Source organism: Balaenoptera acutorostrata, chromosome 2 (assembly GCF_949987535.1).
Source record: "Balaenoptera acutorostrata chromosome 2, mBalAcu1.1, whole genome shotgun sequence".
Classification (NCBI taxonomy): Eukaryota; Metazoa; Chordata; class Mammalia; order Artiodactyla; family Balaenopteridae; genus Balaenoptera; species Balaenoptera acutorostrata.
Window position 1 is genome coordinate 76373896 of NC_080065.1, and position 16471 is coordinate 76390366.

General features: G+C 36.2%; 1 protein-coding gene across 1 annotated transcript in view; it reads left to right on the top strand.

Moving 5' to 3' along the window:
- ADGRV1 (adhesion G protein-coupled receptor V1) overlaps positions 1-16471 on the top strand; it is a 540475-nt gene that overhangs the window by 201904 nt on the left and 322100 nt on the right. Inside the window, exons 76-79 of the mRNA XM_057540356.1 lie at positions 979-1096; positions 1954-2125; positions 7180-7422; positions 11341-11748. Of these exons, the coding sequence (XP_057396339.1) occupies positions 979-1096; positions 1954-2125; positions 7180-7422; positions 11341-11748 (941 nt within the window). The remainder of the gene's footprint in view (positions 1-978; positions 1097-1953; positions 2126-7179; positions 7423-11340; positions 11749-16471) is intronic.

Below are 16471 nucleotides of genomic sequence, written 5' to 3' on the forward strand. Positions count from 1 at the left end.
ACCTCCATGTCCCTAAGCCATGGGCTCCACATTTGCTTACACTTCAGACCTGCAAAATAGGGGCTGGTAACCACTAGCTTTCCCCTTTCGGGACAGTTCAGTGGTTTTCTGTTTCCTTACAGAAGTTCTGTCTACTTGGAATCTCAGGAGTCAGGTTTCAGGGTGAGGGGTACAAATGGTTTTTGAGGCTGATTGCTTTGGATCATTGCTTTTAGGATCACTTTGCAAAACTGAGTCATTGAGAAATAGAAAGCAGCAGGAACTGTTTATTGGTATTTCTCTCGTCTGAGAAGCTAGTTTACATTTTGGCAAGGATTTGGAGTGACTGTTTCAGTGTAGTGTGAGCCCTAGGTTTGTTCCAGTTTAAACACAGTTTTGTAGAATGATGGTGCCTGTAACCTCAAGAGTTGCTCAGAGGAGTTTCTTTTACTCAGAGGTTCTCGAGAGTTCCTTAATAGTTCTGTTTTTCTCTGGGGAAAATAACCGAGTGTGAAACATAAATGGTCTTTTGGGTCAACTCTCTTATAGAAAAGTAAACAGTCAGATGGAGTTCATGTATTCACTAAATATTTATTAAACACTGTTCTTGGTACCAGGGATACAGCAGTAAATAAAACAGTTGCTTCTCAGTAGAACATATATTCTGTCAGGATGCACTGATCTTAAACAGTAACACCAAGGACTATGAAATAAAAAGTAGGGGCTCATCAGAGAGAGGTGAACCTGTTGTCAGTATGGGGAGCAGGATTTGATATTTTCTTTCTTTTAGTCTTCTGTTCTCAAAGTGTCAGCTACCTTGATGTGATCATTTTGATTCTAGTCTATTTTTAGTAAAGATCGTTCAGTGTTGTAGCTCCCGCCCACCCCATTCACTTGTGAATGACTTGGTTTTATACCATCTGAGCTGGAAAGATGAGTGAAGCATTGGAGATCTTTTAAAGTCTTAAGTATATTATAATCTTCTATTTTTCTTTTCAGGGAGTGATCTTCACAATGGCATCATAGGATTCAGTGAGGAGTCCCAGAGTGGATTGGCTCTGAGTGAAGGAGCTGAGATGAGCAGACTGCATCTTGTTGTCACAAGGCAGCCAAACAGGTATGTTTATATATATGTTGAAGGTGTAACATCCTGTGTATCTAATTTGAATTCATAAAATGGTAGAGGCAGGATGAAATGTTGGTAGAAGAAGGTGGGGTGGAATTTGGCATGTCAGTGTTCAGATGCTCTAGTTCCTAATCTGTGATTTAACACGCTTGGTTTATGAACATAACTTGGGGCTGCCTTAACATTTTGTACTTTATAAAGTACCATACAGATGTTAGATTATGTTAAGTCATCACTTCATCGTATTTACTATTCTCTGATCACTCCGAATACGCAACCATTTACTGTTAGGGAGACTGGGATTACCAACGTTTTGCTTGCAACTTAGTACAGTATAGTATACATGAGTGTTCATCATGTACGTGCACTTGGTATGCACACATGTACATGTATTTGTACTACCTTTTCCATTTTGGGTCTAAATATTCTCTGAAAATGTAGGTCATCTCTTGCCCTTTATTTTTATAGTAACAACCATTTTGGCAGTAGTGTTTTTCCTTTAGAAGGATTCTTGTCAAAAGACAAATGAGGAACACTTACTTGAAGGCAAAGGGTCCTCTATAATTTTTATGTTCATACTTCTGGTATATAGCATCAGGAATCATAGTTCAATAAATACTTAATTAGTACTGAATAAAGTGTGGTTAAAGAAATGCCATGTAAACTCTGGCCTTAATTTCTTAACTGCTGTGTGGAGAATTGGTTATTTTTGACATTATCAGTGGGAGAGTAAGTGCTCTGCTTTGGATGAAGAGGTACACTCAGGCACAGTGATAACACATTCTGCATTAGCTACAGGAATAATGCACTCTGTGACTGCATTTGCATAGGTTTTGCTTTGTTCCTAGAGCCTTTGAAGATGTCAAGGTCTTTTGGCGAGTCACGTTTAACAAAACAGCTGCTGTGCTCCAAAAAGATGGTGTGAACCTGATGGATGAATTTCTGTCTGTGTCAGGGACCACAATCTGTACAGCGGGTCAGACAAAGTGCTTTATCACCATTGAGCTCAAACCAGGGAAGGTAAGACACCATGAGACACAGTATTGGCAAATTCTGATTATATTTCTTTACAATTAATCATTTTAAAGCCACTTTGTTGAAACTTACACATTGCTTATGTGGAGATTCTTTGTGTCTCGCCTAGCCATAATGTCTAAATCTCTTAGATGAGCAATAGATGTCACACTTAGAATTTATTACATTATGAATTTTTGTAAATAATCTCATCACTTGTGCACTTAAGACTTACACAATGTTGTAAGTCAGTAATAAAAAAAAAGCTTGTATCTCAGTGCTAAAAAAAAAAAAGCTCATCAGTTTTCTCTGTTCTGTTTCTTGTCATTTCCACGATTCTTCCTGGCCCACCTGCTCATTGTGTGAATGATCCCTTGAGTCATTTTCAGCCAGATTAATATCGCTGATTACTCTGAATGTTTAGTTTTTTGCTTTTATCATATTGATAGATTTGGTCACGTCATGTTATATCCATAGATTTCATCCAGAATGAAAGTTCTCTCATTCTCTAGAGAGTTCGGTTCTGACCCACTGAAGAAGCACCGAGGCCATGCTTGATGAGCCTTTGGATAAATTTCTGTTGGTTCATGTTGCACATGGCACCCAGGAGCCAGATGTTCCCCCCTCTTTCTAAAGGAACCTCCATTATTCAAACGGTATCGGTCACTGATGACCTAACAGAGCTTTAGTCATTTAGTAATCAGGTGTGGCTTTTTTTAATGACTATTTCGTGATACTTTAATGCCTAAGGAGCACTCAGTAGTATTTGTTCTTTGTCTACTACTTAATTTATTAAACTCAAGTATTTATACAAAAACTAGCCATAATATTACGAATGTTCAAAAGTATCATGATTTCTTTGTACATGCCAAACACTCTAAACAGCAGAAAAAGCATTGCACAAATAAAATTATTTCCAAATGTATAGCTATATTTAAACTCATTCTAAATAACAACCCTGTAGATTTAACTCTTTATTCATTTTTTTCTCTACTTGTTTTTTCACTTTCTGAGAATTAATGAAACAGTTATATTGATCTTCTCTAAGATTACAGTGATACATATTTTCATACCTTCCCAAAACTGTAGTAATTTTATTGGTTCCAGAAGAGAAAGAATAATCGTCTCAGATCACTTAAGGTTACATGCTCTTGGTTATCAAGAGCTCTTTGTTCTTTGTTAGGACCACAGGTCCTGGTGCTTGTCTGAAGCTGTTTCAAATGAGAATTGCTGGTCATCTGATTGGGGTCCATTTGATGACTTGACTTGTGAGATCAACATTTTTTTTTAAGTTCATGCTTTACAAGTTAATTTTTTCAACACCATGTGTTTTCCTCAGAATGATTTGTTCTTTAAATTTTGCAGTGCCAGCTTTAACTTAACCATTGCCCTGTCACTGTTGAACATGGACCTGGTCTATGAGTGGTATTGGAAAGATAGACCTGCCTTGTTAATATTTAAGAAGGCAACCTAGAGGCTTTACCTCATAAGAAATGAGATAACAAATCTGTGATCTTAGTGCATCTCTACAGTTCATCTGTTCTATCGTATTCAAACAAACATTCAATTGCATCATCTTTCAACTTCTGTGTGACCAACAGTACTCTTTAACTTCTTACTTGTTTTCCTCTTCACTTGTATGTGTTTCACAGGTCCTAATAATTTATTCCTATTTTTGGTGCAATTCTTACTTTTTCTAGAAATAATTGTTTTATTAACATTTTTTATTAACTCTTTACTAACACACAAAGAGAAGAATGTTTATCATTCCTTAATAAATGAATATATACTTAATAAAAGATATAACTGCCTTGATATGTTAACATTCTCCTACACATTAAACTTAATAAAATATTAGGTACACACTATTATACTCACATTTTTCATTTTAACCATTTTTTAATACATTACAATAACTTTTCTCCTTTAAGTACCATTATAGATTCAAATTCAACTAATTTTAATTGCTTACTAAATGCTTTTCTTTTTGCTACTCAAATAGTCATGTCATGGACACTGAAAGATCTATTAAGCTAGTCTTTTGTCTTTTCATATTGCTTTAAAAATCTCTGGATGCTTATTTGCTTTATAGCAATAACCTGTGTTCTAGAGCCATCTTGATTTTTCCTGCTCTAAGACATCCAATCAACTATTGTCTAAGATCTTGATTTCTTTCATCAAAAAGAGTTTCAGAAATCTGAATGTATGTTCTGGAGATAGGCATGAGAGCTCATGGGTGACAAAGATGCTGCTGTGAGCCATCTTGGTAGTGACGGAGCTAGAAAATATGTTTCTTCAAATATTGAGTTCCCACTGATTTTTTTTAAACTTGGGAAATTCCAAGAATTTTCTTTTTAAAAGTTTTTAAGGGGCTTCCCTGGTGGTGCAGTGGTTGAGAATCCGCCTGCCAGTGCAGGGGATACGGGTTCAAGCCCTGGTCCGGGAAGATCCCACATGCCGCGGAGCAACTGAGCCCGTGCGCCACAACTACTGAGCCCATGAGCCACAACTACTGAAGCCAGCGTGCCTAGAGCCCATGCTCCGCAACAAGAGAAGCCACTGCAATGAGAAGCCCGTGCACCGCAATGAATGCGTAACATTAGACAAGTTGCTTAGCCTTCCTGAGCTTCCCAGACTTGGTTGAGTTAATAATAGGGCTGTTAGATTAAATGAGATAATGACTAAGAGGTTTTTTGACACGGTTCTTGGCAAGGAGTTGGCCCTTCACAAGGGAGGGTTACTATTATTCAGAATGGATGGGAACGGAGCCCGAGGTGATTCAGTGACTTGAGTAGTCACCACATCAATGCTGGTGGCAGGGGAGTGACAACAAAACAACACAGCAAACGCAATGCACGCTTTCATCTGTAGAGTTATACCACTGATGGATGGTGGTTTCTTCTAAAGACGCTCAACTGAAAGTTTTTCTACTCTATCATATCTCTAATTATCGTCCCTATAGTTATTCAAAATTTTCATTTTCAAGTTATAAAGAATTTAAGTAACTTTCCCCAGGTCAATTACTTGGCAAAGATTAGAACTCATCTTTTGAATTCCAGTCCGTTTACCCTTTCTCTGCTGGGTATCTTACTGTTCTGTGGTTCTGTCTTATGGTTCTGTATTAGCAAAATGTATAAAGGTCATAGTTAATTAACTTAGGATGCATTTCTTAGCCCACAAAATCTGTTTAAACCAAACAGATTGTCTAAAAGTTTGTTGCAAATATTTTTTAAAAGTATTTAAGTAAGACATTATTTCATTATTACTTTGTTTGCTTCTGAGCAGGTCTGGGCCCAGGAAAAGTTATTTTATACTAGTTGGGCAAAAGATCATCCTGGAATGCTGCTGCCCTAGCTAGGAAAGGAACTTGAGTTCTTGTGAGGTCTCCAGTCATATTTAGGTCCAGAGAGGTTCAGATAACGATCTGTGAGTTTTGCTTTCCCAATATACTTCAGGCATATTGTTTGAATAGAGTATTTTGTTGTAAGACTGGAAGATTCCTTTTGTCTCTTCTAATTATGTGTTGGCGCCCATCTGCACACTGTTCAATTTGCATGGTTCCTTACTTAGATTATAACATATTCTTTTGACTCAAAGTAGTTATAAGTAATGTTTTAATCATCATCACAATGAGAAGAAATATTATGCTGAAAAACAAAGACAGGAGTATGTTAGAATGTAATATGCTGAAATCCTTAGTTAAATGAAACTATTGTGAATTCAAGCTCATTGGCCATTAGGGAATAATAGTTATTGAATATAGTTACCCATACTTTTCTAGTGCTTCAGTTTATTGTATTTGCCAAGTTTAGTTTCTCAAAAGTGGGAAGAGTGCATTTACCTTCATTTCAGTATTTACTGAGAGTTGATCAGCAAAAGTAAAGCATAATATACACCACAGGAAAACTAAATATGTTTCTTCAGACAATAGAAAGAGATTAAGTTCATTTATTGTGCTACTAAGAAGCAACTCATTTTGAATAATACTAAAGAGTTTGTTGTATTGCTTCATGACATAATGATTCTCATTAAAATGATCACAAAACAAATGATGAATAAGGTCCTTGCTGATAAATAAAAATGATGCATTATAACAAATTAGACAATGATACACGCAGTTGAAAATGCTTCAGCTTAGCTCTTGGAGTTATGCTAGGAAGCTAAAAATGCTGCTAAGATTTTTAGATTATTGTGTAAGAGCAAGTAAGTAAAAACAGGTGATTGACAGTATGTTATAGAATTGAATTCAGGCTTTGAAAAATTATTTGAGATTGTTGAGAAAGAACCGAGGTAAAACATGAGCAAACTGTAACCAACAGACTAAACTTAGATTTCTTGATACAGAATTTAGGGAAATTTTGAAAAATGCATAAAATCACTAAATTAACTCTTATCAATATTTGGTCATATTTATGTAAAACCTTTTAAAAATAAAACCTTACAAAGTTGAAGCTCCCTTTCACTCCTATCCCATGTTTTTTCAATTCCACACCCTGCCCTACCCCCATTGCCACCCCTCCACCTGAGATAACTACCATCATGGTGTCTTATTTTCCTTTTTACTCTAAATAAATATGTATCCATTAACAAAATGTAGTAAGCTTTATGTAATTTAAAATTTTACATTTATTGTAGCATGCCATACATATCATTATGCAACTTGATTTTTTACTCATTATCATGTTTTTGGACCCACCCATGTTGAAAAATACTGAAATAGTTCATTTTTTTAAACTACTAGATAACATTTCATTGTATGAATATATCTTATGTATCCTTTTGTTTATTGAAGTATGCATAGATTGCTTCCTGACATTGATTTTCTAGTAAGAAGCTCACCCAGAGAGAGTAAAGGTATTAAAGAAAGACCAAAACTAATAAATCTCATGGTAATCTAACATAAGAATTTAATTCTGTAATTATACAGAATGTATCTCTAGATGTATACTTATTTCTGTAATAATGTATATGAATAATACTATTTCTTAATATCAGAATTATCTTAAAATAGAAATCTATTAGTAATCATCCTTTTTTTTTTCCTTTTATCTCATTGTCAGATACCTCAAGTTGGAATGCATTTTTTTGTGGAACTGTATGAAGTAACTGCTGGAGCAGCCATAAACAATAGTGCCAGATTTGCACAGATCAAATTATTACAGAGTGATAAACCTCCAAGTCTCGTGTATTTCTCTGTGGGTTCTCGGCTGCCGGTGGCTCATAAGAAAGCCACTCTAATCAGTCTGCAGGTGGCCAGAGACTCTGGGACAGGACTAATGATGTCTGTTAACTTCAGCACCCAGGTATGTATTATCACACAGTAAGGTTTTCTTCTTTAACTGTAGCATGTATAATGAAACAGAGAAGAATTGATATATTATTTTCTGAATTACCATCATAATTCACATTATATTTATTACATTAAGCTTTATCCTTGAAACAGTTCAATTTTTTTCACTTAGATCATGTTTTAAAATGATAGTCTTTTGTCTTTTTTTTATCTTTTGGAAAAGTTGATTATACAGTGCAAAGCGTCTTACATAAATCTCTTCTATAAAATCTGTAGAGAGTTGAAATTTCTTCAGAATGAAACTGTATAAGACCAGAAACAAAAAGTATGGGTCTTTGTTCTGATTTTTACCTGAACTAGTTGAAAATCTTCTTCAGGACTTCAAACACTAACTGATCTTTATGTTTCTTCAAATCCATGAGTTCATGAGGTCTCACAGCCACTTTTCACATCCATCATATTAGGTGACATCAAGTGAAAGAGAGGGAGCAGGTGGGTGTCCAGGGATTCAGAAGAGTAATGCTACGAAACGCTAAGCAACTAGAGCCTGGGGCTGGTCCACACAACGTGCTACACCTTTCGAGCATTATGTTTTAAACTTTGTTTTAGGAGCAAAACTCTAACATATTAAGGCAAAAGTGTGCATCCACTTTTCTTCAGGCATAATTGTAGAGGTTGGAGCTTGCCCACCTTAGCCCTCTCTTATTTCCCCTTGACTCATATAACTCCCAAAACCCCACAGTTTGGAAACCACCATCCCGGACAGCGCTACCATTTCCCCGGTTTCAAGATTTCAAAGCTGATGACACTTTAGGCCTCAAGGTATCAAAGTTGTTTTCTGTTTTTTATACAAAGTGCTGTTTAGTATGTCTTTGGTTGTTGAGTGGCTCAAACACATAGAACATTCTGTGTATAAAATACAGCATTTGTGCAGCCAGTTTGCTGTAGCAATCATGTGAGTCAGGGATCTGAGGTTAAGACTGGAGCTGTGGGTAGTGAGCTGTCCTGAAAGCTTGCCAGGCAGAAAAGTTGTCTTTATGACAAAGTCTACAGCTTGGCAGGTGAGAAGACGGCACTCTATATCATACGAGACTCTAGAAATAAACTCCATCCTAAATAACGTTGAAATGGTATGAATGTGAAAAGAAGTACTTTGATTCATGGAGATTTTAGCATTTTTTTCTTTTAAGCATTTAAGATGGTAAGAGAAATGAGAAAAAAAATATGTGCTTCCTTCTTCTCCCATAAAATATATATCATCATATGCTCACTACTTTGTAGAGTGGAAGACTGGAAGAAGGGATACAAAGATTTGAGGCATACTTTAGTTTACACACTCAGTTGAAAGGGGAGTTGAAAATGCCAAAATAAGAGTGTGAATGCCAATATCTCTTATCATATTTATTTATATTCTTTCTAGATTATCCACAAATGATTCCTTGCAAAATACATGCTGTCACTAGCATGTAACTCATAGCATTTTTGTAACACTATAAAAATCAACATAGAGGATCTCTGTGGTGATGAAAATGTATCTTGACTGTATCAACGTCCATATCCTGGTTGTGATATATTATAATAATGCAAGATGTTACCAACGAGGGATGTTGGGTAAAGGGCACAGGAGACCACTCTTTATTATTTCTTATAACTGCATGTGAATCTATAATTATCTCAAAATAAAAAGTTTAATTTAAAAAATTAGAAATAAAAGTTTTACCTCTCTGGTATGATTTTATTTTCCTGTTGCTTCATTGCCCCTGCATTTTCTCTCTCAATGCTAGGCATATTGTTAGAAGAGAAAGTCATATAATTCTAGTTTCCAGTAGTTGACAAGGATGAGAAAATAATTATGGACCAAGTTGCTATTCTGTTACAGTGATATTAATTTTGCTTTTACTTTAAACACATTTTAATAATGTAGTTAAAACAATAGCTGTAGCATACCTACCCTTCGGTAGGTCAGCATTCCTGGTACATAAATACTATAAGTTCCCTTACATCTACATATTTGTGATCTAAAGTTAAGGGGTATAAGGATTTGAGATAATGAAAATATCACTCATTCCAGTTATCTTTCTAAGCCAAATTTGAAAACCAATTCCAGATATTTCATCTGTATATATGTGTACTAGACCAAAGCCCACAAGTTCAAGAAAGAATATGCCTTTCCTTCTTATTCTCACATTGCTTATTCTATCAAAGGCCATTTCTATGTTGATTTTCGTTGTTGCTTTTAAATTGCATAGTGTTTCTTTTTTGTGTTTGTTATATGTATTTTATAAACACAAGAACATTTTGATTGTTCCATTTCCTTTAAATGTCTGAATTGTGAAATAAATTCTACCAGAAAATAGTGAACAGAATGTATATGTGCAGTTTATAGTAATAAAATCATCACCACCTACCTTAAGAAATCCAGCTTAATCAGGATCTTAAAACTAGCTGCCACGAACTCTTCTCTGATGCCATCCTGCTTTTTCCTTGCAGAATAACCTCTCCCCATCTTGCAGATAACCTCTATCCTATATTACATGATGAATTATTACCTTGTTTTTATTTATAGTTTTACCACATACCATATGCTGTAACCTGTTTTGGAAATTATGCAGATGAGATTCTTCCAGTTGTATTGTCTTACGGTGTGCTTTTTTTGCTCAACCATGTTTTTGAGAAATACGTGTGCTAATGTGTACAGTTCTTTCATTTTTCCTGTTATATGGTATTCCAGTGGATAGTTTAATTTCTCCATTCTGAAGCCAATAGTCTTTTGTGTTGTTGCCTTCAGCAAGGCTTTTTTTCCCTACCATTATGCTGCAGAGGCTCTTGAAAACCCTTTTTCTTCATTGATTTTTCACTTTTTATAACACTTGGTCACTTCCTCCTTCTGGATGTGTGCTCTTCTCCTTTGGGCATCTGGAGCACCACACTTTCCTACTCTTAACCCTTTTCTCTCTGGCAGCTCCTTCCTATTGCCTATGTTGGTCTTCCTGACCAATAAATATTGGGGTCCATCTAGACATACTCTCTAGGCTAGACCATCCATACCTGTTTTCTTTCAATATCTTCTATAAAATGAGAACTCCTGAATTTTTATCACTAGCCTCCTCACTGCCCTGGATCCAGACTCATATATCTGATTGCTCTTACCTGACATCTTTGTTTGAATTGTCTAAAAGGCATCTCAGGCTTAATATATATAATACATAACTCTTGATTTCTCCCTTAGCGCTATTTCCCCCCAGTTTACTGCCTTTCAGTCAGGCACACAGCCAGGAGTTCTCCTCATTCTCCTCGCCTCTCCATCCAGCATTGAATGAATCAGAAAGTCCTGCTGACTCTACATTCAAAATATATTCCCAGTCTGAGTACTTCTTACCCTTTCTACTTACACAACCTAAACTACCGCTTGTGTTTTTTTTTTTTTGCAGGAACTAATGTAAAAATGCTCTATCTCTTCTTCCTGCTTCCATCCTCATCCCCTGCTACAGCCTAACTATCCACAAGAGCCAGAATACTCATGAAAATATGAAATAAAGTGTGTCTCTCTCCTGCTGGAATCCTCCAGTGTCTTCCTGCTGTACTTTGTATAATGGACATACATGATCTGACCCCTGGGCATATATGCCTCTGAATATCTTCAAATTGTTAGTAAGATCACAATTGGAGAAATTCTGTGAGGCAGTAGTGACATTTCTTTTCTCATTCTCTTTCTTGATCTATTCTAAGGCATCCGTCTTTCCTGATCTCGTCACTGTATGATGTGTATTTATCTCTCTGATTTGTTTTAGGAAATTGGAAAAAGTATAAAACCTCCTGTTTTAATAGTAACATTGTTGTGGCCCATCAGATTGTTTAGGAGAAATAAAATTTGTTTAGGACAAGACCAGAGGTTTATAGTTTCACTTAAGTGGTGTTGTTTAATTTCTAGGAGTTACGGAGTGCTGAGACAACCGGTCGTACTCTCATATCTCCAGCTATTTCTGGGAAAGACTTTGTGAGAACTGAAGGCATGTTGATCTTTGAACCTGGCCAGAGAAACACCGTATTGGATGTCATCCTAACACCAGAGACAGGGTCTTTAAATCCATTTCCTAAACGCTTCCAGATTGTGCTTTTTGACCCAAAAGGTGGTGCCAGAATTGATGAAGTTTATGGGACCGCTAACATCACTCTTGTCTCTGATGCGGCTTCTCAGGCCTTTTGGGGGCTTGCGGATCAGCTGCAGCAGCCCCTGGATGGTGACATCCTCAGCAGGGTGCTGCACAGCATTAGCGCGAAAGTGGCAACGGAGAGCACAGATGAACAGCTCAGTGCTGTGATGTATTTAATAGACAAGGTAAGAAGCCCTCGCACATGTTAGCAGTTGCAACACTGCCTCATACGTTTTTTTTTTTCATAGAAATTTACTTTTTGTGGGGAAGTTCTTTCTAAACATAAAACAAAACCCCCAAGTCATAAGGGAAATGATTGATAGACTTGACCACATAAAGTGTAAACAAAATTTCTCTTTGCATATACCACAAGCAAAATCAAAAGACACCTAATGGTTATATATCAATTGTATCTCAATAAAACTGGGGGGGGGGGAAGTAAGAAAAAAAGAGAGCGCTAATAGGTGTGGGGTATATTTATGCAAATTTATGTATAACAAGAATGTTTATTTCAGCGTTACTTATAATAACAAAAATTGGGGAAAATAGCTACTAAGAGGGGCCTGGCATATCCATAAAATATAAAAATTTTTTATGATTTAGACATAAAACAATTAGAATAAGACAATAATGAAACCGGCATTGAAAATGTAGATAATCACATGGTAGGGTTGAAATTTTAACAATAAAATACAAGATGCCCAATTAACTTTGTATTTCAAATAAACAATGAATATATTTTTTATTATAGGTATATCACAAATAAAAATAAATATTTTTATTTACAGGCACTATTTGGGACATACTTATTATATCAAGCAATTATTGGTTGCTTATCTGAAATTCAAATAGAGTCACCTATACGTTATCTGGCAACCGTTCTTATGTCCCATATGTACTTCATATGTGCTCTAAGATATCCTCGAATTCAGGAATACAGGATAGAACTTCCAAGTACTGATACAATGTCATTCTATAAGGTCTTGTATTTTAAGTGAAATTGTTTCATATTTGTAAGTTTTATTATCCCTCAGAGTCTAACTTCTTTGAAACAGAATCTGCTTTATGCTATATATTTCTTTATAGGAAGAGCTCAACAAATCTTAGTTATTGTTTAGTCAGTAGTAGAAGTGACTACTTATTTATGTTCAGTAGAAACAGCTACTGTGCTAAAGAGAGCAACAGCCTTAAATGACTCACTATAAAGATGTTCTGGATAAAACTCAGCTGTGGTTTTGGGCAAATTTTTGTCATGACATAATATTCTATCCCTTGATTTTCCTAGGTATGGTGCAATGAAAATTATTTAAAACGCTGTCATTTGCTTTAATAATAGTATTTGTCTTTTAAGACTGCTGGATTTGATATGCAAATTTTTAATTTCATTGGGTTTTGGTTTCCAGGTTATTGAAGCTTGGTAAAACACAAGTCAGGAGGCATTGCCTCTAATTTTGTGTTCTAGGACACTTGAAAAACCACAGGAATAATTTCTTCTGTGAAAGTTTGATAGACCCTCCTTTCCCGTAAACATCCCCCCTTCTTTTTTCTCTCCTGACAGTTTTTAAAGTTTTCCCTGTGGTTGATTCAGGTTTTCCACTTTTTCGTAAGACAGTTTTGATAATTTGGGGAGTTCTTTTCATTGCTGTTGGCTCTATATTTTCCTACCTGGTTTTGTATTTCATGCTTGCAATAATTTTGACTGAATTGTCTGCAGACTGAGTCAGTCTGTGTTGTTATTTTAGGACGAGCAAATGGGATGTTTTCAGTCAGGGAAGGGTGGCTGTCACAGGTGCCTCCTGGGATTGGCCATTCATCATCTCTGTCTCCCTGGAAAAGCTAGGCATCCTCTTTCTGCCTCAGTTTCCTTATCTGGAAACAAAGCAAAAGAACACTAGCATCTTCCTCACCGGAATGTTGTGAGAATTAGAGAAGTTAGTATAACGTGCTGAGAACAGCACCCTTACAAACCAAGGGTTACATGAACGGCCTTTTTGTTTTATTTATTTATTTATTTATTTATTTATTATTTTTTAGACATCTTTATTGGAGTATAATTGCTTTACAATGGTGTGTTAGATTCTGCTTTATTACAAAGTGAATCAGCTATACATATACATATATCCCCATATCTCCTCCCTCTTACGTCTCCCTCCCACCCTCCCTATCCCACCCCTCTAGGTGGTCACAAAGCACTGAGCTGATCTCCCTGTGCTATGCGGCTGCTTCCCACTAGCTATTGGTTTTACATTTGGTAGTGTATATATGTCCATGCCACTCTCTCACTTCGTCCCCGCTTACCCTTCCCCCTCCCCGTGTCCTCAAGTCCATTCTCTACGTCTGTGTCTTTATTCCTGTCCTGCCCCTAGGTTCTTCAGAACCATTTTTCTTTTCTTTTTAGATTCCGTATATATGTGTTAGCATACTATATTTATTTTTCTCTTTCTGACTTACTTCACTCTGTATGACAGTCTCTAGGTCCATCCACCTTACTACAAATAATTCTGTTTCTTTTTATGGCCGAGTAATATTCCATTGTATATATTTACCACATCTTCTTTATCCATTCAACTGTTGATGGACCCTTAGGTTGCTTCCATGTCCTGGCTATTGTAAATAGAGCTGCAATGAACATTGTGGTACATGACTCTTTTTGAATTATGGTTTTCTCAGGGTATATGCCCAGTAGTGGGATTGCTGGGTCATATGGTAATTCTAGTTTTAGTTTTTTAAGGAACCTCCATACTGTTCTCCATAGTGGCTGTATCAATTTACATTCCCACCAACAGTGCAAGAGGGTTTCCTTTTCTCCACACCCTCTGCAGCATTTATTGTTTGTAGATTTTTTGATGATGGCCATTCTGAATGGTGTGACGTGATACCTCACTGTAGTTTTGATTTGCATTCTCTAATGATTAGTGATGTTGAGCATCCTTTCATATCTTTGTTGGCAATCTGTATATCTGCTTTGGAGAAATGTCTATTCAGGTCTTCTGCCCATTTTTAGATTTGGTTGTTTGTTTTTTTTGATATTGAGCTGCATGAGATACTTGTAAATTTTGGAGGTTAATCCTTTGTCAGTTGCTTAATTTGCAAATATTTTCTGCCATTCTGAGGGTTGTCTTTTCATCTTGTTTATGGTTTCCTTTGGTGTGCAAAAGCTTTTAAGTTTTATTGGGTCCCATTTGTTTATTTTTGTTTTTATTTCCATTTCTCCAGGAGGTGGGTCAAAAAGGATCTTGCTGTGATTTATGTCATAGAGTGTTCTGCCTATGTTTTCCTCTAAGAGTTTGATAGTGTCTGGCCTTACATTTAGGTCTTTAATCCATTTTGAGTTTATTTTTGTGTATGGTGCTAGGGAGTGTTCTTATTTCATTCTTTTACATGTAGCTGTCCAGTTTTCCCAGCACCACTTTTTGAAGAGGCTGTCTTTTCTCTGTTTTATATTCTTGTCTCCTTTATCAAAAATAAGGTGACTATATGTGCGTGGGTTTGCCTCTGGGCTTTCTATCCTGTACCATTGATCTATATTTCTGTTTCTGTGCCAGTACCATACTGTCTTGATTACTGTAGCTTTGTAATATAGTCTGAAGTCCAGGAGCCTGATTCGTCCAGCTCCGTTTTTCTTTCTCAAGATTGCTTTGGCTATTTGGGGTCTTTTCTATTTCCATACAAACTGTGAAATTTTTTGTTCTAGTTCTGTGAAGAATGCCATTGGTAGTTTGATAGGGATTGCATTGAATCTGTAGATTGCTTTGGTAGTATATTCATTTTCACAATGTTGCTTCTTCCAATCCAAGAGCATGGTATATCTCTCCATCTATTTGTATCATCTTTAATTTTTTCATCACTGTCTTACAGTTTTCTACATACAGGTCTTTTGTCTCCCTTGGTAGGTTTATTCCTAGGCATTTTATTCTTTTTTTTGCAATGGTAAATGGGAGTGTTTCCTTAATTTCTCTTTCAGGTTCTTCATTATTAGTGTATAGGAATGCAAGAGATTTCTGTGCATTAATTTTGTATCCTGCAACTTTACCAAATTCATTGATTAGTTGTAGTAGTTTTCTGGTAGCATGGTTAGGATTCTCTGTGTATAGTATCATGTCATCTGCAAACAGTGACAGTTTTACTTCTTCTTTTCTGGTTTGGATTCCTTTTCATTCTTTTTCTTCTCTGATTGCCGTGGCTAGGACTTCCAAAACTATGTTGAATAATAGTGGTGAGAGTGGACAACCTTGTCTTGTTTCTGATCTTAGAGGAAATGGTTTCAGTTTTTCACCATTGAGACCGATGTTGGCTGTGGGTTTGTCATTTATGGCCTTAATTTTGTTGAGGAAAGTTCCCTCTATGCCTACTTTCTGCAGAGTTTTTATCATAAATGGGTGTTGAATTTTGTCGACAGCTTTTTCTCCATCTATTGAGATGATCATATGGTTTTTCTCCTTCATTTGGTGAATATGGTTTACCACATTGATTGTTTTGCGTATATTGAAGAATCCTTGCATTCCTGGGATAAATCCCACTTGATCATGGTGTATGATCCTTTAAATGTGCTGTTGGATTCTGTTTGCTAGTATTTTGTTGAGGATTTTTGCATCTATGTTCATCAGTGACATTGGCCTGTTGTTTTCTTTCTTTGTGACATCTTTGGTTTTGGTATCAGGGTGATGGTGGCCTTGTAGAATGAGTTTGGAAGTGTCCTCCCTCTGCTATATTTTGGAAGAGTTTGAGAAGGATAGGTATTAGCTCTTCTAAATGTTGGATAGAATTTGCCTGTGAAGCCATCTGGTCCTGGGCTTTTGTTTGTTGGAAGATTTTTAATCACAGTCTCAATTTCAGTGCTTGTGATTGGTCTGTTTATATTTTCTATTTTTTCCTGGTTAAGTCTCTGAAGGTTGTGCTTTTCTAAGA